Here is a 25,679-nt window from a genome sequence, read left to right on the forward strand (position 1 = left end):
TGAGATCTGATGGTTTTAAAAAGAGGAGTTCCCCTGCACAAACTCTCTCTCTTTGCCTGCTGCCATCCATGTAAATTGTGACTTGCTCCTCCTTGCCTTCCACCATGATTGTGAGGCCTCCCCAGCCATGTGGAACTGTAAGTCCATTAAACCTCTTTTTCTTCCCAGTCTTGGGTATGTCTTCATTAGCAGCATGAAAAGGGATTAACACAGCTGACCATGGCATTCTGAAGCCATGACACCAGAGCCCTCAGGTGGGCAAGCAGCTGACCCCTGCTCTCTCTGCCTCTACTGACTCCTGAGAGTAGGAGGATTTGATAGACAGGAAACTGTTTTTCGGGAGATGGGCTGCATATTGGGAGGACTCCCTGGTGCCACAGAGGAGACAATGGGTCTAGGAAGCAGACCACCTTCCTGTGGCTGACATTTGTGTTCGGCTCCATAGTGACTATCTAGTCTATTATCGGAGTAAGTAACCTTGTGTTCCTGCAATTAGGCAAATGGTAAGGCAAACTTAGGCTGTTAGGCTTGGCTTCTTACAAAGTCTTTTTATTCGTTCATTCATTCATTCACTCACCCACTCACTGTAGATTTTTTGATCATCTACATCATGGTAAACCCTATGCCAGGTACAAAGGACAAGTGGTACAAAACCAGTTGATATCCCTGTGTTTATGGCCCTTACACAACAGTGAGGAGACAAACACTAATCAGTTATACAAATGGATGATCACAAGAAGAGGTAAGAACTATGGAGAAAAAGAATAGCATGGCTTGTGATCAGGTTTCTCCTGATCTAATTAAGAAGGCAAGGAAGAGTTTCTCCTCGAGAAAGTGGCACTTTGCTGAGCTTTAGAGGATGAGCGGATCTTCACTGGGTGGTGAGGGGCAAAGAGTAGGGAATGGGTAGGAGGGAAGGGAGAGGAGGGTCCCCAGCCATGGCAGAGGCCAATGTCACTGGAATCCAAAGCAGGGTGGGGGGAAGCAGGCCCCAGGCTTGAGATCTCTACCTTTATTCTAAGCAAGGAGAAGATCTTAAGGAGGGCTCCCACTTGCTCAGATTTGTTTGAAAAGGGTCACTTTAATTGCAATGTAGAGAATGGATAATATGGAGAATGGAGTGGCGCGGGGGAAGACAAAAATAACCTTATCACCTCCTTAAAATGTCGGATTGAGAATAATGATTAAATTTTGAGTACTGGAAAGTTGAACATATTTATTAATATACTTAATCAAAAATTGAGAGAGAGGGTGGAGAAAACCATCAGAAGGCACTTGTATAATTTACTCTTTCTGGATCATGGAATGATCTCCTCCTTTAACCTCCTGTGTTTTTGGACCCTATTTTCAGAATAGTTTCACACTATATAAACAGCACTAGGCTAAGAGTTCAGAGACCTGAGTTTCTTCTGGCTTCTTCTCCATCTCAGCTTCCCTGGGTACTTAGTTTTTTCATGATTGAATTTGAGGTTCAAATGAGATGAAATGGGAAAAAGACTGAGCAAATGCAAGGGCTCAGAGCACAGTCTTCCTTTTCTGAAAGGCATTATTTAAGTAGTACCTTTAAATAAAATACATATGATTTGATAGATGGATATTAAAGTATATATTGTTTTTCTGAAACCCTAACACATAATTATAAGAACACGAGGATCTGTATTATACTCTTTGTTCCACGCTCAAAATACATATTTGACATCAGATGGAATAGCCACGTTTTCCAGGATAAGCAAAATTGTCTTCTATTTTCTGTTGTTCCTTCTCAGGAAGTCTTCTGCAATTTCCTTGGAGGAGTCTCATCTTGCTGAAAGGACCTGCCACTGAAGGTGAGGATACACCTATCCTCTTCTTCTTCAGGAGGGTAAGCTGATAGCTTGGAGTGTGCAAGGCAGAGCTCATTTCAAATAACACATTGTTTTCCCCATAAATACATTTACTTGTGGAGAGTCTTCTGCCCTGATTTTTGGGTCAAGAATGAAGGCCATTACAGTGTTCTGAAACTCTGCAGACATAATATATTATAGCAAGTTCAAAGGCAATTCCATGTCCAGGAAAACTGGCAGAGTATATTCTCAGTTCATGCATCTCCTGCGCATTCACTCCCTGCCTTGGGGAGATTTTTGAGTAACACTTTCACACTTACAAATTACAAGTGGCAAGGGAGCCTCATTTACACAGGATGACAGAGATTCTACAAAATCCATCATGTAACCAGCCTCTTATTCTCAGCTAGCAAAAATAATTGCTTTGCTAACTTATTTTCACAACCACATGGGATCTCAGTCTATCCTTGTTTTAAGAAAACAACCTGGACAGCACAGGGAAAATTCACTTAATTGCATTTAAAAGGAAACACTGCTTGAGTCCTTTATGGTTCTTCCCCAATCCTTCCACACCAGCCTCTGCCTTTTCAAGTGATAATTAGGCATTAGAAATTGGCTGTGTGATCTCAGCCAGCTGCTTTTAAAGGGTGTCAGGATTTAAAGAAAGGCTTTGTGTGAAGCTTTTGAAAGAGCGCTAAGTCTTGCACATCTAGGGCCTCCTCATTTCAGGTAGCCTGTGTTCCTAGTAGATGCCTTCAGAATGAACAAGTGGCCAACTGCTTTGCCAGTTCCATTAAAGAAACCTCTTTTAGTTTGAGCCTTCATTCTGAATGGGCTACCCTGTAATGCTTTTAATTTCTTTTCTTTTGTTGCTTTTTTCCTGAGATGGAGACTCACTCTGTATCCCAGGCTGGAATTCAGTGGCACAATCACAGCTCACTGCAGCCTCAACCTCCTGGGCTCACGAAATCCTCCTACTTCAGCCTCCTGAGTAGCTGATACCACAGTGCACGCCACCATGTCCAGCTTATTTTTAATTTTTTTGTGGAGATAGAGTCTCCCTGTGTTGCCCAGGCTGATCTGGAGCTCCTGGGTTCAAGTGATGCTCCCCCTTGACTTTCCAAAGTGTTGGAATTACAGGCATGAGCCACTGCACCTGGCTCCCTTAATTTCTTAATATAACTATTATTCATTTGGAGGGAAGTTGTTCACAATGCACTGAGAACTATTTTAATTGAAATATAATGCTAATCATGAAATTTCTACTTTACCTGGCCAGAAAAAGTCCTCAGGGGACAAAGGAAGTGAGGGAGGTTTGGCTTCCACCCAAGTCATCCAGTGATATCCAGGGTTGGTTATGTTTTGTCTGGCTTTGCCTCTCACCATTCTGTATATGCTCTTTTAAGATTGGGACTGTATTACAAAGTCTGGTCTTTCAGTTAAGGCCATATAATTGATGGGATCCCCCTACTTGAAGTCTTTCAGATGCTGTGTGTTGAGTCTCATAATTGCTGCCCATTCAATACTCATGCAATGGGGATTTGGCAATAGAAAAAACACTGTGCAAACTCTGAAGGTGTCTTTAAATTATCCTGTGTTACAGTTGGATAGGGCATTTTAGCTTACGGAGCTCTTTGCCATCCATTATCTTACTTATTTCTCAAATTATGAACAAGGCAAAGTAAGAATTATTATCCTCATTTTCAAGATAAAGAACGAGACTCAGAGAGTTCCAGGGGCTTGCTTGGCATCACATAGTTGAAGCTAGACCCAAGGCTTTTATTTCCACAGCAGCTGGTCTACTTTCTACCTTAACCCAGGAAGTCAGTAATGATGAAGGTTTTCAGAGTAGCCTCAGAAGTTATCGAGCATCTCTGCAGACATGGCTGCAGGTGTACTCTGTGTTCGTACAGCAAATCTGATAGGATGAGGTGAGACTGTGTTTTCTGAGTAAAGATCCCTTTGTAAACATTGCTGCTCATGGTTATACTATCTTCTTATCCATAGACCTGTAATTGCTTTTGGTTTTGTAAAGACTTTATGGTGCCCTCCTTCACCAATTATGCCTCAACCAGTACCCAGCCATAATTTTATTCCCCTCTACCCAAAGCTATGGTTGGGGCATCAGAAGTGGGAGCAGAGCATGGAGTGCTGGAATAAAAAAGGTGAGATCATTAGGATTACAACATGTGTCTTTACTAAGGGGACTCCAAACTAGAGTCAATGGATGATATACTCCAGGTAGGGCAAATGGCAAACGGGAATGCTCGCTCCTTCTAAAATGGGCATCCAGTACTCAGTTCCAGCTGATGCTGCCATGATTCTAATCAGGCCCAAAATTAACAGGTCTTGAGATATTTTTTGAAGAGAATCTGGAAATCCAGAATTTTACATCACTTCTCCTGATTGGATTATTAAATATTAATAGCAAATTCAAACATTTTAAAATCTCTGCAGGCCTAACAAAAACAAAAGCAAAACAAAGCAAGACTTTGTGAGTCTCTTTTGCAACCTCTGCTCTTTATAATTGTGAGTAAACTGGGTATTCTTAGGAGAAATGCACGAGGACAGAGATGTGGATAGATGTAGCTTTATTTCCGGCAAGCTCTTCCATCTTTTCCATCTTTGTGAGAACAGAAAGACAGAAGGGATTAAACAGTTGGAACCAGCACACATACAGAGCTACCAAATTATCACTCTTAGTTGTGACAATTTGCGTATCTACTTTTCCTCCTTCTAAAAATAGTTCTCACCTTTCTCCTGTCTATTGCCTGGTGGATGAGGCCTGTATGCCTTCCCCTGGGCATCCACAGATTGCAGGCTGGGGCAAGGACAATATACAGACCTCTGCTCACTAGCTAACACCACACTCTCCCCTCTCATCCAAGAAAGTGTAATAGAGTCTAAATAAGTGAGAATGCTAAAAATGACAGAATGGCTTTCATTGACCTTAATTTTTTTAAAGTAAATTCATCACAAACATTGATATTTTATCTACCGTTGATAATGACTCACTTGTGACACAACTCACAAATGTTGGGACAGCATGTTTAAGAAATATTTTTAAAAACAAAAATAAATTTGAAGATACATTGCTAAGCTTCCCAGACAGACCAGCGTTCTCTGCCTCTGGTATCATCAGCCAAGGCATGGTGGGCTGGGTTGACTCCCCCAGCTCATACATTCACATTTAGAGTATCTGGGACAGGGGTCTTAGGAACATCACCAGAGACATTTGGACTCTAAAGATAGGACAGGAGAAATAAAAGACCTTTGTCTCCAAAGCAATTGGTGAGTTAGAGTCCAAACATTCTCACCTCTCTAACTGGCAACAGGGAACCCCACTTGAACTGGTGCTTGGATGATGCTAAGTCAACTCCTGCCCAGCAGCAAAAACCAAGAAGGAGCCCATGTAATCCACGATCTCTGCTCCATGAATTGATCTAGAAGATGCAGAAACCGAACCCCAGTGCTTTCCCTGTTACCTCCTCATTTAGGATGATCTGTTTCTTTTCCACTGCATTAGAAAATAAAAATTCAAAACACAGAATAGAAACCATACTCAGAAAGAAGAGAGAGACAAAGAGGTGACTGGCAATTTGATGGCATACATCTCCTGGGGAGAAGGTGTCTGAATCTTAAAGTCAGACGATGACAAAAATGAGAGCAGAAACAAGTCTATTTTTTCTCTAGGTCACCACAGGGAACCAATCTAACCTATTTACAAGTGGTCTCAGGGGAATTATCTTTAAATGGCTATCTTGTCACCATCCTTTTCGTCATCTTCCACGATTGCTTTGGGTCTCTCGTCCCTGAGCAATGTCACACCTGCAAAACAAAGCACAGACCTGCAATTAAGTGCCTCTAATTAAAACATCAGGCAACCTTGCAGATAGACACAGTACAAAGGAGCATGGCAACCCAGAAACCTCTTAGTATCTACAAGGCTAGCTGCTAAAAGTGCCAACCCAGAGAAGGAGCTGGGTGGCTTTATCTAGCCTTCCCAGAGGTGCTCAATGAGGGCACTATTCTTGTTACAAAGAGATGCACCACCTGGAAGTCAGAGGCAACCTTCATCCTCTCCTCTAAGCTCTGCTCCTAAGCTTGCAGCATGGTGGGATGGAACGTAACCAGTTGCTTTGCACTCATGGTTCTGCCACTCACTTAATCTGTGTTGGGCCAGAAAACACATTCACACCTAAATCTTCTCAATATAAGATGAGGACAGTAACAATTATTATAAAAGGTTATTGTGACAATTAAATAAGACATATGTCACAATGTTTAACCCAGAGCAACTAAATGTCGGCTTTTCCTTTCCCTTCAATATTTGCTCATTTATTTTCCTTTTGAAAAGAACTGGTAAGCCTCAGGAAGTCAAACTTAAAAGCATTTTACTACATCCAGGGAAACATTGAGCTCAAGCTCTGGACATGCCATTTCCAAATGTCAGTACTGTACCAGGAGGTGATGACGTTCATACGGTTCAGAGCAAAATGAGAAAATAAGGAAAATGTACTGAGCTTTTCATACAGCTGTATGCCTCCATTTTTTTAAATTTCAAGAGACTTTATTTTGAGATTATTTTCCTTCTTTTGGGGATTAAAATATCCTTTCTTTTATGAAATTTTAGAGATGTTAGAAGGTTTTTAAAATGCAACCTTATAAAGCAAAATAAAAAGTTGCTGTTCCTATGTTGGGCTCCACACTATTTTGTTTCAAAAATTTACTGGGCCAGGCGTGGTGGCTCATGCCTATAATCCCAGCACCTTGAGAGGCGGAGGTGGGCAGATCGCCTGAGGTCAGGAGTTAGAGAGCAGCCTGGCCAACATGGTGAAACCCCATCTCTAGTAAAAACACAAAAATTAGCCAGGCATGGTGGCGGGCACCTGTAATCCCAGCTACTCGGGAGGCTGAGGCAGAAGAATCCCTTGAATCCTGGAGGCAGAGATTGCAGTAAACCGAGATCATACCACTGCACTCCAGCCTGGGCAACAGAGCAAGACTTTCTCAAAAAAAAAAAAAAAAAAAATTACTGGTCTGTGAAATTCAGAAGTCTGAGCACAATTTTCTGGACTGATCACCCCAGAAAGGACCAGCCAAGAAGGGCCACATGGTTCTGCTCATCCTGTGAAGTGTAAAGTGAGGTCATTTTAATGAAAGGTCAAAGGAAGCTGTGATGGAACGCCAGTCCTCCATGGTCCCCGTCATCCCACTCCAGCCAGCTTCCCCACCACTGCCTCACGCTGTCTCCTTCCTTCTCATAATGAGATGGCTTCCAGTCCATGAAGCATTTCATAAAGATCTACACTTGAGAAAGAGAAGTTGTGCACCACAAGAGGCCTTTCTACCACACCGGACTCCATTCAACAGCAGTAAATTAATGAAAACTATGTGTTGATCTTAATTACTATTCATTTGTTTCAGTTCCTAGTTTGTTTGCATGGGTTCTTTACCAATTAGCTGGTATTTATTGGAAGAGAAAAACAATTTCAAGAGTCTGGCTGAAACGACAGCTTTTGCATAAATCACTTATGAAACACAGTGGGAGATATTTCTCGTACAGCAGCTGCATAGAGATTTGGATTTCTGTTCGGAATTAAGGCTAGCATGGCAGGAGAACATAGAGTTAGCTATGCTGAGCCCCAAAATTTTCCATCCTTCCTTGCTTGATATCTCTTCACATTAAGCCAAAATTGAGTTGATTCAAAGTGGGTGAGAGCCTTTAAGTTCCCAAATCCAGATCAACTTTCTGGTTACTTTTGGTACCCTGGAAACTTAATCATATAAGAATCTGCTCCTCGCTGACTCCCACAAAAGTTCCTGGGATTTCAGGAATAAGAAAAGCCTGTTAAATCATCATAGCCAGCCCTTCTCAAAGTAGGCTGGGCTGTCCACAGGAGCACAGGAGATAATTTCAAGTAGAGGGTGAACCAGCATTTTATATTAATATAGTTAAGAATTAATTTTAATGTCTTATAATGAAAAAATATGTGGTAGCTCATAGAAATCTTGATTTCATGGATATCATTGCTTAGGATGAGCCTTAAATCAGGAGTATCTGCATGTCACCACTGCATTCTTGTTCTTGATGCTTTGGTGACATGAAGATGACCTGGGTTTGGGAAGCATTGGTCTGGTTTAACCTCCTTCTGACCCTCACGCTTTCAGGGGAAGCAGAGGTGCACCATTAAAGGAATATGCAGACGCTGAAGCCAGAAAGCTTTGCCTATGGTGATCTTTAAGCCTTGAGCACTCACTTAACCTACTTGAGCCTCAGTTTATTCACCTGTAAAATTGGAGAAAAAGTAATTTGTATTTTCCACAGTGTGTGATGTCCCCAAATAGACTTAGGCCCACATTGTGGCTGCAGCCACAACGTACATGAACCTCTGTTACAGCATATTTCACATTGTAGGAATCATTGGACAATACATCCTTCTCCCCTATTGAACCATGAGATTCTCTAAGGATATGCTAACATCTGGCACAAGAATGCAGTAGAGATTTAGCAAATGTCATTTCCTTCCTTTCTTCCTCTCTCTATATAGAAGAGTTTAGGAAACTTGGCTGCTTTTAAGAGCTTAGTGGGTTTTAAGACCAAGACTGCCAGTCCAAAGTCTCCAAGGGCCAATCAGCTTTGAAGCAAGCTGTTTTAGAGCACAATCCCACCCAGAGCACCAGCTAAAATAGTTCATGCACATTATATTGTGGTCTCAGGGAGCCAGGACTAGGACACCATGTCTTCTGATAAATCACACCAGAGAGAAAGTTCTATTCCCAGCAAGACAGAATATGTGTCACTTTCAATGGACATCCTGATCCCTTCCTAGTGTAGAAGTGCAGGATTTTGATCTTCAATGTCCCAAACTGCCCAAATGTCCACAGCTCATGGACAATTTTCTAGGAGGATTCTCTTCAATGCTTCCAGCCTCATTATTCCTTTTTCATGGTTCCATTTGTGACAATCCTCTAATAAGACTTCTTTCACTCTTAAGCAGGCCTTGGTTATCCAGATCTGACTAGTCAGAACCAATGCTTTCTGCCATGCAGTCACTGAGATGAGGGCCCCTGGCAACCATAGGCTAAGCTGGGAGCAAGCCTGGGTCTGTCAGAGAAGCTTGAGATGACCCCTTTGAAGGGCTGTGCTCGCAGTTGGAACCTGTCAAGTAAGCTCATTAACTAAGGGGAGTGAAGGTAGTTAGCAAGAAATTTAGAATAGAGACTGGATCCTTGTCCAGTTTTCACTTGCCAAGGGTTAATGAGAGGAGATGTCTCCAGAGTGTATTTGTCTGCGAGTTTCTCTCAACACCCTTATTAGAACCAATGCGAGTCCTTCTGAACATCTGCTGAAGGCTCTATCCTTATCAGCTTAACTACCATTTCGATTACTGCCAAATCTTTAGCTACTAAAAGGTGCTTCAAAAATAAAGTACTTCAGCTAATATGGTAATGAAAGCTAGAATCACACAATATCTGTAATTGCACTTACTTATGATATAGAGATTTGCTGATTCAAGGAATTCCATAATGCATACAGAGGCTATGGCTATACAACCTCTCCCCCTCCCCACCCCCAACTCTTGTTTACTCTGTGTTGTTTGATAAACATTTGTGATTCAATAGGGAAGCTACTCTCTTAGGATGTAGATATTGGGATGTAGGCAGCACTCATGCCAGGTAAACAGAGCTCAACCCATTAGGATGTTCCTTGAATCAGCAGGTTTATACAGAGAAGTAAAATGCTGTGGCTTAGACAATCCTCACCTTCAGAAATGGTTTGATTTATCTCAAAGAATATAAGATTGAACAGAGAATGGAAGGAATTAACATTTGTTGAGAGTTTTTGATAGCCAAGAGCTCTGCCAAGTAGTTTATGTACTTTATTTAATTGTGTTAACAGCCCTGGAAGACATATTTATGGTCCCCTTTTAGATTTATGGGCAAAATGAAGAAAGCTTTTACAGTTTATGTTAATTGTCCAGGGTCACAAAGCTAGTATGGAGCAGAACCAGGGATGAAACCTAGACCTTTGTGAATCCAAAGCCCATGTTCAATTTTGTATACTAGGATGACTCCCTGCCCGTAAATATTTTTGTTTCTCTACCAAGTCTTCTCCTAGAAGGTCTTCAATAAAAACAGATACAAGCATGAACAGAAAATAATAAGTCTCCATCAGGTATTGCAAAATTATGATTGCCAGATAAAACATCAAACCAGCATATATGTAGTGAGTATTGCTATGTAGAAATGATTGGACTAGATATCAATATCAATACCAGAGACATAAGGAAGTCACAGCCAGTCCTCATGAATTCATCATACAAGTTGTTGATGTAAGTCAGTTTAAGCAGCAGCTACAATACAGGCAACAAGAAGAATAAAGACAATACTAAAAGAGATGACAAAGTTTTGGGTATTTGCATGCTATGACTAATACAGAGTTAGTTAAGAATAGAAAAGAGTCATTTTGGACCTGAAGGGGTCTGATAGCAGAGGCTTCGAGCTGGCTGACTACTGAAAGGTAATTGGGACCTGGACAGAGACAGAGCTTGAGGGAAAATATGTGATGGATTAGAGGATTAACCTAGGTAGGATTTAACTTAACCTATGAGAAACACAGATGAGGGAGGTTCAGAGCCTCCCCCGGTCCTTGGACCATTTCTCCATTACTCTTCATGCTCTGCACAACCCTGTCTAGCTCTGCTCCTTCCTAGCAAGTCTGAAAACATGTAACCCTGCCTGTGCTTCTATTTTCTTCTCATCTTATTTGGGAAAAACAATCTATTGGTAGAGGCAAAAAAAAAAAAAAAAAAAGGGTGAAAAGTTGATTTAAGCCATATCACAATTCTAAGGCAGAATTTCCCATATCATAGCATAACCTACAGAATGACTAAACTAATAAGACTAATAGGTAGTACCAAAAAAAAGTTCCATGGAAAATAGATCAGATCTGGGTTACACAAAGTCAAAATGATTCTTTTTGCAGGACTTCTAAAAAATTTTATTACAGGCATAACTCAGAGATCTTGCAGGTTCTTCCAGATCACTGCAATAAAGCAAGTATCACAATAAACAGAGCCATACAAATTTTTTGGTTTCCCAGTGCACATAAAAGTTACTTACACTATACTGTAGCCTACTAAATGTGAAATAGCATTATGTCTTTAAAAATAATGAGCATAGCTTAATTTAAAAATACTTTATTGCTAAAAAAATGCTAATGATTATCTGAGTCTTCACTGAGTCTTAGAGAGGCTTGCCTCAATGTTGACGGCTGCTGACTGATCAGAGTGGTGGTCTGAAGGTTAGGTGGCTGTGGCAATCTCTTAAGACGACAGTGAAGTTTTCTGCATTGATGGACTCTTCCTTTCACAATAGATTTTGATCTAGTATGTGATGCTGCTTGACAGCATTTTACTCACAGCAGAACTTTTTTCAAAATCAAGTCAATCCTTTCAAACCCTGCTGCTACTTTATAAACTAAGTTTATATAATATTCTAAACCCTTTGTTGTCATTTCAACAATGTTCAGAGCATCTTCACCAGTAGTAGATTTCATCTCAAGAAACCATTTTGTTTGCTGATCTATCAGAAGCAACTCTTCATCCATTCAAATTTTATCATTAGATTGTAGCAATTCAGTCATATCTTCAGGCCCCACTTCTAATTCTAATTCTCTTGCTATTTCTACCACATTTGCAGTTACATCCTCCACTGAAGTCTTGAACCTCTCAAACTCATTCATAAAGGTTGGAATCAACTTCTTCCAAACTCCTGCTATTTTTGATATTTTGACCTCCTCCCTTGAGTCACAAATGTTCTTAATGGCATCTAGAATACCAAATTGTTTCCAGAAGGTTTTCAGTTTACTTTGTCCAGATCCATCAGAGGGATCACTATCTATAGCAGCTCTAGGTTTGCAAAACATGTATTTCTTAAGTAACAAGACTTGCAAGTCGAAGTAACTCCTCAATCCAGGGGCTCCAGAATAGATGCTACATTAGCAGGCATGAAAACAACATTAATCTCCTTGTGTGCCTCCATCAGAGCTCTTGGGTGATGAAGTACATTGTTAATGAGCAGTAATAATTTGAAAAGGGTCTTTTTCTGGAGCAGTAGGTCTCAACAGTAGGCTTAAATTATTCAGTAAATTATGCTGTAAATATGTATGCCTTTATCCAGGCTTTGTAGTTCCATTTACAGAACACAGGCAGCTTCAATTTAACATAATTCATAAGGGCCCTAGGATTTTCAGAATAGTAAATGAGCATTGGCTGCAACTTAAAGTCACCGGGGCATTATCCCCTAACAAGAGAGTTGGCCTGTCCTTTGAAGTTTTGAAGCCAGGCATTGACATCTCCTTTCCAGCTATGAATGGCCTAAATGGCATCTTGTTCCAATAGAAGGCTGTTTCATCTACATTAAGAAACTATTGTTTAGTGTAGTCACTCTCACCAATTATCTTAGCTACATTTTCTGGATCACTTCCTGCAGTTTCTACATCAGCACTTGTTGCTTCACTCTGTACTTTTATGGGAGATGGCTTCTTTCCTTAAATATCGTGAATCAAATTCTGCTACCTTCCAACTTTTCTTCTCTGCTAGCTTCCTCCCCTCTCTCAACCTTCATATAACTGAAGAGAGTAAGGACCTTGTTCTGGATTAGGCTTTGGCTTAAGGAAGGGTTATGGCTGGTGTAATCTATCCAGACCACTGAAACTTTCCCCGTATCAACAGTAAGGATGTTTCACTTCCATATCATTCCTGTGTTCACTGGAGTAGAACTTTTAATTTCCTTCAAGAACTTTTCCTTTGCATTCACAACCTGGTTCTTGGCTAACTGGTTGGTACAAGAGACCTAATTTTCAGCCTATCTTGGCTTACAACATGCCTTTCTCACTAAGCTTAATCATTTCTAGCTTTTGATTTAAAATGAGAGACGTGCAACTCTTCCTTTCAGTTGAACACTTAGGGGCCCCTGTAGGGTTATTGGTTGGCCTTATTTCAATATCTTTGTGTCTCGTGGAATAGGGAAGCCAGGGGAGAGGGAGAGAGATAGGGGAATTGTTTGTCAGTGGAGCAGACAGAATGAATACACCGCTTATAGATTAAGTTAACAGTCTTATATGGGCGAGGTCTGTGGCACCCCAAAACAATTACAATAGTAACATCAAACATCACTGATCACAGATCACCATAAAAGATATAATAATGATAATAATAATAAAATTCTAAACAGTGCAAGGACTACTAAAATGCGATACAGAGACATGAAGTTAACACGTGCTATTGAAAAAATGGTGTTGCTGGAAAAATAGACTTGCTAGATGCAGGGTTACCACAAACATCCAATTTGGTTAAAAAAAAAAAAACCAAAACAAAACACCAATATCTGAAAAGCACAAAAAAGTGAAGAGAAATGGAATGAGGTAGGGCTATATTCCATTAACACTGCAAACCTCTAGTATGGAAATATCACCATGTAACAATTCCTTCTTCTCTTGGGAAGCAATCAGACTTAACAAATTGTGACTGTTGTCTATTATTCTTAAATTAGTTCTTCCAAGATCTCTGGACCCCTTGACCAATATTAAAACTCCTCTGAAAGGAGACAGAATACTGCCAAAAAATCATCTGTGAAGGCCCTTTCACTGGGAGACTGTGCTGGCTTGCTCCCCTCTCTGTTAGAAAACAGGAACAGCTTTACCTTTCATGTCCCAGTGAGGTAAAAGAGCTGTGATGGGCCATCACAGTTGACTTAGTGTTAAATGAGGTAATAGCTGATGCAGGATGTTACTGAGGGCCAACAGATCCTGCCCAGGAAAGTAATAAAGGCAGTCCTCACAACCTTTCCTCTTTCTGAGCAAGTCATCTTCTGGTGTCCAATTTGCCTGACTGTCAGTTTTAGAGAAACCTCCCTTTCCCTGCTTTAGCACCAAATATTTAATTATCTCTCCCACCTAGAATATAAACACCATGAGAGCAAGGACTTTTTCTTTGGGGTTTGTTTTCCAGTGTATGCCCAGCACTTGAGCTGTGCCTGGCACATAGTAGGCACTCAATAAATATTGACTGAGCAAAAGCCAAAGACATCACTGCCTTAGGACTCTTGGATTTGTCTTTTCTGCCTCAAATACTCTGCTCAGTTACCCCCATGACACACCCATATTTTCCTGAGGTCTCTGCTTAAATATCCCTTCCTTGGAAAGGGTTTCCTGTGCACCTTGGAAATCTAAAGAAGAAATTTCTATCTCCCATTCTTCATCTAACTAGATTTATTTTCTTCACAGCATTTATCCCTAGCAGACTTTCTATTATGTATTTATCTATATGGTTATTGACTTTCTTCCTGTACCATTGCCTAGAACAGAGCCCAGGACATGACAAGTACTCAGTAAATATTTGTTAAAAGAATTAAGACAGTTTGAAGATTAGACTTCTGCATGTCCTAAACTCCTTGTACTTTTAGCACATGTGCATGATCTCAGAAGCTTGCATGTAGTCAGTGCTTAGAAAAGCTGGTATGTAGAAATGTGTGTGCATGAAAGAAACTGAGAGAAAGTTGTCCCTGGCATGACTAGGTGGGGTCATAAACCCACCATTCATCTTGGTATACAGGTAAGTGGTGAAGACGAAGGGATAGGTAGAGGTAATTGGAGGTGGGAAGAGAAGAAGAGGTGGAGGAACAAGGACAGAAGTGCAGAGAACACAAATCCCATGAAGCATAGAACCAGAGCCTCTAATGTGGCTGGGGATCTTAAGCCCCTGACTGTTTGTCGTGATGTCTTCTTCTGAGCTGTTTTTTCAATTTTTTTCTTTATTAAATGAAACAGTGGGGAAATATAGTTTTATAACAACAGCCAAATTTTATCTTCTCCCCAGAGTGTTTCTTCTATTCTTATAATGCTAAAATTCCAAACCACAGCACAGATTAGTGAAAAACTGCCCAAAAGTGAGGTAGACCTGGGTTTGAGCCCCAATTCTGCCACATTTTAGTGTTTGATCTTGATCATAATTTTATCTATTCATTTATCCATCTAGTCATCTCATCTTTGATCCAACCAATTAGCCAATTAGCCATCTATCTATCAATTTTATCCACATAAGACTTTAAAGTAGATGAGTAAGTTAATTAAATTCTCTGTTTCTTAATCTGTAAAACGAGATAATAGCCTCTTTATTATATTAGTCAGTTAATTTATAAAAATCCATGAGACATGACAAACTGAGTGCCTAACATTCAGTAGGATCTCAATAAACATTAGCATATTTTCCCCTCTGTCACTTCCCCAACACAACAATCTGTATAAAATACACACATACACACAGAGTCATACTCTAGCCATGAATGTACATGTCTTATTCCCCAACTTGCACTTCTCAGAGACAAGGACTGTCATCTCACAGAGCAGCTCCTTTACAGACTGGGGTTGTGCTCATATTTCAGTATGTTTTTTTTTGTTTGATTTGACACACATTAAGATAGCTATCCTTATTTCTGCATCTCTTTTTCTGTCTCTCATTTTGAGGATTTTGCCAATTAGTCCAAGTATCTCAGGAGAACCAGCCATAAGACGCAAAATCCACGGAAGCCTTGGGAGGAGGGCATTCCAGCTCTTCTCAAGGACCCACTGACATTTCTATTCCGTTGGCTCAGTGAATTCAACCAGCTCTGCTGAGGCATGAGTAATGCTCTGACCCTTTCCCATCCCCAGATCAGCCCCTGGGGAGCTGCTAGTGGAGATAAACCTAAAAGGTAGCAGTGAGTGTGGCTTCTCCCCAGAGCACTTCAGCACAACGCAGCTTGCTGGGCCAGGACAACGGCCAGGCCCTGGGGGCCTCCAGATGGTAAGGCTCTTGACCTGTTCCCATCACCCCCTGCAAATGCCCTGCACCAGCTTTTTTACCTGCTGCAAAGGGGGACATGTGCAGGGCAGGTGTGTCTTTTCTCCTTGGCTTTTTCTGTTCCAGGTCAGTGTTATGAAGAGCAGGGATCATTTTGCCCTTTGGATGTCTCTCTTGAACATCGTATCTTTTAATTAAATGTTCTGAAAACACACCTGCATGGTTAGGGGAACACAGAGAGAAACAGGGTCAAATACATATATCCTAATATATGAGGACTGTGCATATTTATAGACATCTGGTGAGGACAGTCAATATAGCTTTCCAAACTTACCTTAATAAAGCAAATCTTTTCATAAGAAGCATTAGTATTTATTGAGGCTCCACTAGGAACCTTATCTATACAAAAGGTTTTGCATGCTTGATTTTATTTTAGCCTCATTAAAACCCTGAGGAATTGAGTATTACGGCCACCATCACAAAGCTGAGGGAAGTCAGGCAAAGAAATGTGCCCAGGGTATTACAGCTCATAGGTGTCACAGAGCAGTTGAGCCCAAGTTTTTCTGCCTCCAAATCTCATCCTCTTCAGCCAGAGGATTTCATTTGATGTATTGCAAGCTGTGTCTGCACACTTCCACCCTGATACCTCCACCCTCCTGCTTTCTCACCTCTATGCTACAGTGAAATTTTTCTCCATCATTGAGTAACTCTCTAAAAACAGCCTCTTGCATAAAATTTTCCACAATTCACTACCCACACTGAGCCCCAACAGTCCTTTTTAAGAACTCCCTTATGCTGTCACTTCTTACTGCATATTTCAGCTATTATGTGCTGTTGTTATTTCTTAGAAAACTGAAAGATCATTCCCAGAAAGATCTATGTTTCATTTGTTTTGCAACCCTCAAGGTATGTTGTGAACAGACATAACAGTAAATTAGTGACCAAGAGGGAGGGAGAAGAGAAAGCAAAACAAGGCAAAACTTTTGAGAATAAGAGAATGTCACACATCACATCCAAGGGTGTTACAGAGACATGTTAGCTGTTCACCAGACTGCTTTGCTTTTCTCTTGGGCATTGAGCTGGGTCCATTTCCCAGCTTCCCTTATTGTCTGGTGAGGCCTCGTGACTGATGAAGGCCTGGTTCACGTAAATCTCCCTGTCAATCCTCCACTCTGTCTACCTCCCATGCCTGCTGGACATTGGTACTCATCGTGACTGTGGAAGCTCGTGGTGACTTTGCTCACCATGTGTTTATGATGTCAAAACACATCAGACTGGGGCCCTGAATGACTCTTTGGAGCAGAGCTTGCCTCCCCACCCCATGATTTCACTATTGGTAGGTAAAAAAATAAACTTTTATTGTATTAAGCCCCTAATATTTTAGAATGTATCTGTTATAGCAGCTTGCTATATTGTAACTAACACAGAGATACAGAGGTGGAGAGGTAATTTAAATTACTTTAAAATACCTGAATATTTAAGGAAAAATGTGTACGACCAATGCAACCTAGTGGCAAGTGGCTCTCCTTTAGAGCTGTGCAGATGACTTTGTCCATTACCTGGTATGAAAGGCGGGATGTGCAGCGCCGGTGTATCTTTCCTCCTTGGTTTTTTTTGGTCTGACTCAACATTCAGGGTGGCCTGTACATTTTTTCCCTTTCTAGGCTTCTTTTTGAGATCACAGTCCTTAATGAACTGGTCTGAAAGATCATCTAATTTTAACAGGATACAAAGAAATAAAGAATATAACATGATTAAGGATCCAGTCACAAACTGTTTGGTTCCTAATTGCACTTGATGACAGGGCAGAGGTGATTTGGCCTGAAAAGAAAAAGCGTTTATTTATTGTGGCCTATTCCACAAAGGACTTTATTAGCCTTGCATAAATTCTTATAACAAAATCGAAAACTAGAATGCTGTAAAACTCCAAATTAAGGAAACTCAAATGGATGGATCACCGAGGCAAAGAAAAACTTAAAAAATACGGTCCGGCAAGCCACAAAGTGGGTTTGAGTTAACTTTCTGATGGGAGAATAGGTTCTCTCTGCTAAACGCGCCTCCATTCTTTTTGCTCAAGACTTGCTCTCTTTGGAGACCCCAAGGGCCAGTATGGAACCTACATCTCCCTTGATCTTAGAAAGGTTCCCTCGGTCCTCAGTGAATTTCTCACTTGCCTTCATCATTGTGCCAGTCTCATCCTCCTGGTGATCCAGACCTGGGGTTTTGTATTTGTCTTTTCACTGTTCCGGGCTTTGTAACCCTCCTATTTGCCCATCCTAACTCAAGATCCTACTGTCTTCTAACTCATTTATTTACTTTTCTCAATCCTCTGCATTACCCCACCAGAGCTTTGAAGCCTGGCTTTTACATCGAGTCTATCAGAAGTTGTTATGGGTAATGAATCCAATCTGATCATGCCCTGCCCATTCAAGTCTCTCCTCTGCTCCCTCTTACTCCTCTATTCTTTGTGTTGTTCTGCCTTGGGCTTCACTGTCATTGTTTCAGCAATGGTTCACTGTTTCTTAATGGTTTACCTCCTGCTCCGGACACAGCCTTTCTGGAGATTAAGGATTACAGTCTTTTTGTAATTTTATTCTTAATTGCTTCTCCCTCCAATAAATGGATGTTGAACGGTTAAATGGAGTCAAGCTGATCTGAGTGCAAACATGGACTCATCATTTTCTAGTTCTGAGAACTTGGACCTTCATTTCTAGAAACTTTAGTATTCTCTCAATATTTAGAGTGGAGATAATATTAATATTAAATCTGTGTGTGTGTGTGTGTGTGTTTCAGAGAGAGAGCGAGCTAAAATTGTTAATGTTTGCAAAGCATCTGATACAGTTGATGTATTTCAGATGTCCCAAAATATTCACTCTGGCCATTGCTCACCCTCTAACCTTCCACTAAACTTAAGAGGAAACTTCCCATCTTCATGAATCTATCTGTATTAACTCCAGTCCTGAGTGTTCTTTCTCATTTCTTAATATCCACAGCATTTTTGTTCAAGTAACATATTTAAAAGATGATCTAGTTATTATTTCTGCATATGTCTTCTCTGACCTCTTTACTGACAGGTGCCTTATCTTTTAACTCTTCTGCAGCAATTAATAAATATTTGTTGAATGAATGCTTGATGAATAAACTGGAATATATTTTGTATAAGGAACTATTCTGTTAGGATTCAAAGAAGCCACAAGACAGTGAAGGTTTTTGTCTTCTTTGGACACTCTAACTATGGCCTGGATATAGTTTAGCTAGATCTACAGATATGAATAAATATGGAGAAATTTTAAAAGAGTAATTGGATATTTTAGCTCCTTCCCTTCCCTTTCATTTCCTTCTCTTCCTTCTCTCTTTCTTATTTAAAAAGTATTCAGGTAAATTTCTCTCTTTCCTTCTCTCTTTCTTATTTAAAAACTATTCGGGTAAATTTCCTTAAAATGTTGAGGATTAAATGTCTTAAACCTTGGTGGGTCTAGATGCAAACTCTGTTATTTATTCATTTATTACACCTTTTCTGATTTTTCAATGCCTATGTTTTGTCAGTTGTTAAATATGAATACCATCCCTGAACATATGATCTCATTGAGTTCTCATGCTAAGTCTACAATGGTGTTATACTCTTTTCTCCATGTTGAAGATGAGGAAACTGAGGCTCAGAAAGCCAGGTAAAAATCTGAGGGGTACACTGCTGGCAGGTTATGGTATCAGGATTAAACCCAGCCTCTTGGGACTATATATCTTAATGCCTGGCTGCAAACACAATTTTAAAAGTTTATTGCCACATAGCACAGTTAATCTTTCCCCAATATTTTACATGCCATAGTCAAGTGTTGAATAAATGAATGCTGCTCTGAATGGGTACTGCCCTGCTGTGGGTCTCTGGAGGTACAAACCTGTCATGAGCTACAATTCAACCCCAGGATGCTGCTCAGTGCACAGCTATTTGCTTTCATTTTGACTTTTACTTCAATTGCACTTTTCCCCATTTTTGGAGAAATCTTGAACATAAAATATCTTGATAGCAAATGGGGAGAGGCGAGAGGAGGGAGGAGTCATAACCAGGCAAGGCATAGACAAAGGCTATGAATATGCAAAAGGCCCATCCATCAAAAGTCTGAGTGTCTCATTTTTAGAAATGGGTAGAGGCAGAAATGTTTCTGGTATTTTCATTACAAAGGTTATGCAAAAAGTCAGTTCTGGAAAGGAAGCAGATTGACAATAAAGCAGAAAAAGGCTATTTAAAATTCTGTCTTGATAGGCAAAGAGAGATATTTGAAATATTTTATTGGCACTGCACATGGGGTATAAGTGTGTCGGGAAATACTGGAAACAAGCTATACTGACACATTCCATTTATTGCCTCAAAAATGCTCTGCCTGGGACTCTGTCAGACCCAGAAAAAGAGGACAATGCTTCCTCTCTCTCTCTTTCTCTCTCTCTGTCTAATGAACTTCTTACTGGTGCTTCAGCTAATATTTACATGGCAGACCCCACAGACCCATGGCTATTTGCCTGCCCATCTGGTGTTGGCTGTCACCAGAAGGCACAGACTATCAGGTTTCAGGGGGGGCCTCTCTCTGACTTGCCTGCAAACCAAATGGTTGAGACACCACTTCTCTGACTTCCACCACTGACATTCACTATCGATCATTTGTTTACCTAAGTGGCTGCAACGAGGGTCTAGCTTGTCCAGTCTGTCTTCTGAGAGTTCAAGCGGCTGCATTTGCTCAGTGGACATCATCAAAGGAGGGTGGGTGGATGTATTTCTTCTCCAGCACTAAGGAAGTATAAAAAACAGTTAATAAGTATGGCTCTGTTTGTTCATTCATTCAATCATTTACTAAGTAAATATATTTGTTGAGCACCTGCTATTGTGTTCCCAATCCAATCCTGTTTCTTTATGTGTGATTCTTAAACTTGGCTATTAGAAACTCTAAACTTGAGATTTAAGCCAAAATAAAATGAACCCTCCCACCCTCACACTGATGGATTTATTCATAATTGTTATGTATCAAATGTCCAATATTTGCCCTCTCTCAGAGACACTTTGAGAGTTTCAGAATGAGCAATTGTCAAGTCTGAATGAGAAGTGAATTAGCTGAGAGTCACAGAAAATCATGCTCAAACCTTGCCTATGTTTTCTCTGTTGAGTTCTGCAAAGTAGGATTAAGTCTACTTCACAGATGAGGAGACAGAGGCTAAGAAAATTTAATTAATTTAGTCACACATCTATTAAATAGCCAAGGCTATATCCAGGTCCAGTCCTGCTGACTTCCATTAGACACCTGAGTCCCTTAAAAGTAAAATGAATCCTTTGAACCCAAATTGAATAAGGCTTCTGTTGTGGGTTTTTTGCTTGCTTTTTTTTTTTTTTTTTTAATCATTACATTCTACAGCTATTGTATAAAGTAAGGAGACTACCTCCCCACCAACATTACGGTGGTGGTAGAAACATGGTAGGAGAAAATCTGGGTTTTGGATAGATCTTTATTTTCTCCCTAGGGATTCCAGACATGAGAACATATCTGTCCCCCTCCCCACTCTCCATCTTTCCTGGAAAGTTCATTGAACTTTCCAGAGCTATTAGTTATAGCTGTCGCCCAGGAGGAGTGGAAATCCAGAATGGATATGTGTCAGGTCTGAAGGAGAAATGCATTAGCTGAGATTTATAGAAAATCTTCATTAGAGCCTGGCTAGATTCTGTATCTTGAGTTCTTTTTAGATAATTTATTACTCATGTCCTACCATAGCAAGAGTAGTGGGGAAGGAATAAATAAAATTAAAATCACCCAACCATTTCTTTTCTTTTGAGATTTCTTGACAACCAGCATGCAGATGAACACGCAGACCAGTTGTGCTAATGTTTCAAGCTCATAAAATGAGTTCAACTCTGTTGCCTTTTGAGGAATAAACCAGTTTTCTCTGAAAAGGCAGGAGGGTCTCTTCCTCTATGTGCTGAGATCACTGGATAGCAGATGGAGCTATTAACTGATGACTTGAGCACAGCTTTTAGTGTCACTCTGTGCAGACTGATTGTACTGAGTGACTTCCGCAGAAATCAATTCAGACCATTGTTTTCAGTGTTTTTATAGAGATTGCCAACTCCCTGCAACCATCAGGAAGTATGCTGTTAGCTTGGATGGGCCATGGGAACATCACTCAGGATGAGTGCTGAGATCTCAAGGCAGCATCAGATATGGTCTTATGCACCTATTTAACCAATTTTCCTCCTCTTCAGGCAGAGTCATGGGCCCAGTCATACATATTATATTGAAAATTACCCCATAGAGGATCTGTTGAAAATATTCATTCCTCAGAAGAAGAAACTGAGGCTCAAAAATGTTGAAATGACATACCATTAATAAAACACTTAGGATCAGAGTAATCATTTGAAGCCAGGCACTTACTATCTACTGAAGGTCCTATCTGCTGTTAGTACCTTTCTCCTTCTCCCCAACCCTTGAAAGGTAAGGCGTTTTTTTTACTTGGATCCTATGGCTGTTCTTATGTGCCTAATAGCAGGTTATTTATTTTGAATCTGGATTCTTGAGTCAAATAGACCTAGTTTAAATCTCAGCTCTTAAACTAAAAAGCCATATGACTTCGATGAAGTTGCTAAATCTTAAAGATGTAGTGAGAGTAAATGGAGCCCAATGTAATAGAATCATTTTTGCCCCCTCTCCCCACAAGTTAAGTCTGCTACAATAAAATTTGCAAAGGCTAACATCTTTGTGGTGCCCACACAGTCTGGCACCCAGAAACATATGTCCCTCTCTGTCCCCCGAGCTTACCCTGAGTTTCCTCATCTGTAAAATAGAGATAATAATACCTACTGGGTGGAGTAACTGTGAAGATGAAATAGCATAGCTGCATGCTTAGCACATTGTAGTCATAATTCAAGTGGCAGCTATTTTTATGTGATGTTGTCTATCTACCACACTAGATTTTTCGCTAAGGAAGACCCGTTGTATAATGAAAAGATTCTAAAAAGCAATTGAACTTTTCTTCCAGATGCTGAGCCATGGGAGGTCCAGGCCTCCTCTGAGCAAAGCAGCTATGGCAGCACCAGACTAGAAAAAGAAAGCCTGCCTCTGGCTGATGAATTGAATAATCAAACATGTCAGAGGCCCCTGGACAAGGTGAAGGAAACCAGTGATTCATCACAAAACTGACACATGCTTCCTCCACAGCATAGCTCATCTTGTCTATGAGAGAAACAACACTATTTCAAATCAGTGTGATTTAAAGAATGGTGGTGGTGAACCAGCAAGACAGTTTGCTAAGGGGCTGAGAGACAATTTCCAGATCTGGGATTTTACACTACAAGAATATCCCATGCTGTGCAGGGATGTGTTTTGCTCATGGGTTTAGAAGATACTTTTATCATGAATGATGTCATTATGGACTTCTTAGGAGAAAATTTTCACACAAAGAAAAGAACAAGTAGGTGGAGGAGAAAGACATTTGGAGTTTAGTGTTGGCTTATTGATAATTGTCATAGCGTGTTAGTATAATTACCCCATCTCCCAACTCACTCTCCATTTCTATCCTCAGTGAGAAGGGGCGCTCTTTATGAGTGAGCTGTTTTAAGACATGAGCCGGTCTAATTCTTGACATAGGAAATGGAATATTTCCATTTCCTATTCCTGACTCTACCCACGCCTTCTTCTCTTTAATTCAGTCTCTACCCCAAGCAGGTGTCATAAAGGGATGCTGTACTTGTTGGGCTGCCCAGGGAAGATTTCATCATCTCCCTGTAACTTGGGAACTTTCTAAGGCACCAGCTCTTTCTTTCATGCCTGCATAGTTGGTCCTCTACATCTTCAGAATTCAACCAAAATGCTGAGGCCTCCAGAGAGGCTTGTTGTCTAATACTTCACATTTGGGGGTGTTTTCATAAACTGTGTCTACTACAAAGACTTGTGACCTTTTTAACATCCTCTTGCCACTTATTGGTTCAGTGTGGGCTCTGAATTCTAACATTCACACAGAGACGTGGACTGCCACTGTCATTGCAATGTTGGCCACCCACCCTTGTGACAAGCCTGGAGTCAAATGTGCTGTGGAAATCAGGACTATTTAAATTATATAACAGCTCTAGAGGGGTCTCAAGGAGCACCAGCAATCACATCCATTATTTCTGCAGCAAAACTATGAATATTCACACTAGGTGACATAAAGACAAACCACAAAAAATTCACATTCTTTCGGGTCAGGCTTTGCTATCAAATGAGTTTGTGTTGAACTTAACAACAAACATTTTGGTTTTCAAAATGTTTCAGATTTCTTAATTAGAGAGTGAAAGAGTGTTGGTCTGAATTATTCTTCTGGTTGTGGTTGTTTGACAGAATGTAAGTATTCAGTGTAGCATGCAAGAGACCAAGAGATATGATTTCAGGGTTTGAGAAACGATTTCAGGATTTCAGATTTTAAACTCTTGTAACTTCCTCTTACTAATCCTTACCTTCCTTTTCACAAGGGACAAAACCTTTCTTTTCACAAAGAGACACTTGTAAATGCAAATACCACTAAGAGCAGCAATATGTAAATTGATGTCACAATACACAGGGATTGTTAATGACAAAGGTCACCTTCTCTTTTGAGAACAGGAACTGAAAGGGGGAAGGAACTGGGTGCCAGAAAAGGGACCCCACTATATTGCGGAAAGGCAGGCACACCAGCGGAGCTGAAACACATTAGTTGGTTCAGTGTGTGGTCAGAAGCTGGTTTGGATTTTTTGTCTTTTCTCTTATCATTGAGCAATTTTCTCAGTTGGATGTGAGAATATGTGGTTTAAATTATGAGAAGAAAATTTCTCTCACCTGAAAGATTGGATGCTGTGAGTCAATATAAGGTAGAAGCCAATGTTTGGCTGCTTGTACCACTCTCTAGCTGGGTGAACTTGGGACAGTTATCTGTTTTCTCAAAAATTTAGTTTTCAAATCTGTTAAATGGGGGAAGATAATGGCTCTTCTCCAGGGTTGTTGAGAGTATTAACCATAGAACGTGCATGGAGTCCCGAGCCCAGGTCCTGCACACTGACATTTTCATGAGTATAAGGGACCTTCTTGGATCTTTCAGTCCTCCATTTGTGATTATATGTCTATCTAAATTGATCCATCAGAATTATCTCTTTATCCCATCTCTGGCCTTCTCTGAAGCTGGTAATGAGATGAGAATAGTTGAAGACAAAAACCAACAACAGAATACCCATTTCTAAGTCTTGGGAACATAATAAAACTGATTCTCAGAAGCGAGTTGACACTTAGCTTACCCTATGGTATTCTGAAGAATATCCCCCAAAGTAATCAGGTCTTGATTTACTTGATGGAATAAAAAGGTAGAAGGTTGTACCCACAGCCTATGTGGTATCTCGTTAATGCACCCTCTGGCTATGTAAAATACATATTCATTGTCAAACCTCTTTTTAACCAGAGGATTGAATTCAGGTCAAAAAGTACCATCTTTTAAAATCAGATTTGTTCATTTAGAAAACCTAAATTGGCAGTAGTCCTGGAGGAGAGACTGACTTAAAGTAGGGCATGGAGAATGTGTTTTGAGAAGCATACTTTCTGCACTTTCCCCAGCCTTGGAAGATAAACCGCTCTATCCTGTGTGAATATGCAGATACACCAACTTCTTCTTGAAACTTTGCAAATGAATTTGTGAGGATTCAGTCTTTTATAGAACTCCATTCCCTTGGAAGAATGACTTGAAAGTGGTAACTTTTTCTGCTCTCCACTCAGCCCCAGCTTAGCCTTGCTCCGTAAAGCACAATCCCGTGCCACCAGCTACAGCCTTCTTTGTCCCAGTAACTTACTGGAAACTTGCTTGTCTCTCCACAAAAGTTCTTGGAGTAAAAATCTGAAGCACTTACCAATCAGTGCAGATGCAGGGAAGCGAAGGCGAGAGACAGGGAGGGCGTGTGTGCTCACCGAAGCTGGGCCTGGCTCCTCTGCGGCAGTGGCTGCTGCTGGCCGGCTCCAGCTCCTCTTATCTAGGGACC

At 40.6% G+C, this 25,679-nt stretch overlaps 1 protein-coding gene and 1 pseudogene across 2 annotated transcripts; both read right to left on the reverse strand.

The window, feature by feature from the left end:
* Positions 1–4,351: 4,351 nt before the first annotated feature.
* Positions 4,352–25,679, reverse strand: PPP1R17 (protein phosphatase 1 regulatory subunit 17). 2 transcript variants are annotated; one of them, XM_054494187.2, is made up of 5 exons: positions 20,539–20,603; positions 20,333–20,450; positions 17,230–17,382; positions 15,733–15,885; positions 4,352–5,651 (listed from the first exon to the last, which is right to left on the reverse strand). In XM_054494187.2, the coding sequence occupies exons 2-5, from the start codon at positions 20,412–20,414 to the stop codon at positions 5,572–5,574; spliced, it is 468 nt and encodes a 155-aa protein (XP_054350162.1). In that variant the 5' UTR covers positions 20,415–20,450; positions 20,539–20,603; the 3' UTR covers positions 4,352–5,571. The 2 variants fall into 2 exon arrangements, with proteins under 2 accessions (XP_054350162.1, XP_054350161.1); XM_054494186.2 differs by lacking the exon at positions 20,539–20,603 and adding an exon at positions 25,551–25,679 and having other exon boundaries at positions 4,353–5,651.
* Positions 11,044–12,930, reverse strand: LOC134739906 (tigger transposable element-derived protein 1-like; annotated as a pseudogene).

Source organism: Pongo pygmaeus, chromosome 6, assembly GCF_028885625.2.
Source record: "Pongo pygmaeus isolate AG05252 chromosome 6, NHGRI_mPonPyg2-v2.0_pri, whole genome shotgun sequence".
Taxonomy (NCBI): Eukaryota; Metazoa; Chordata; class Mammalia; order Primates; family Hominidae; genus Pongo; species Pongo pygmaeus.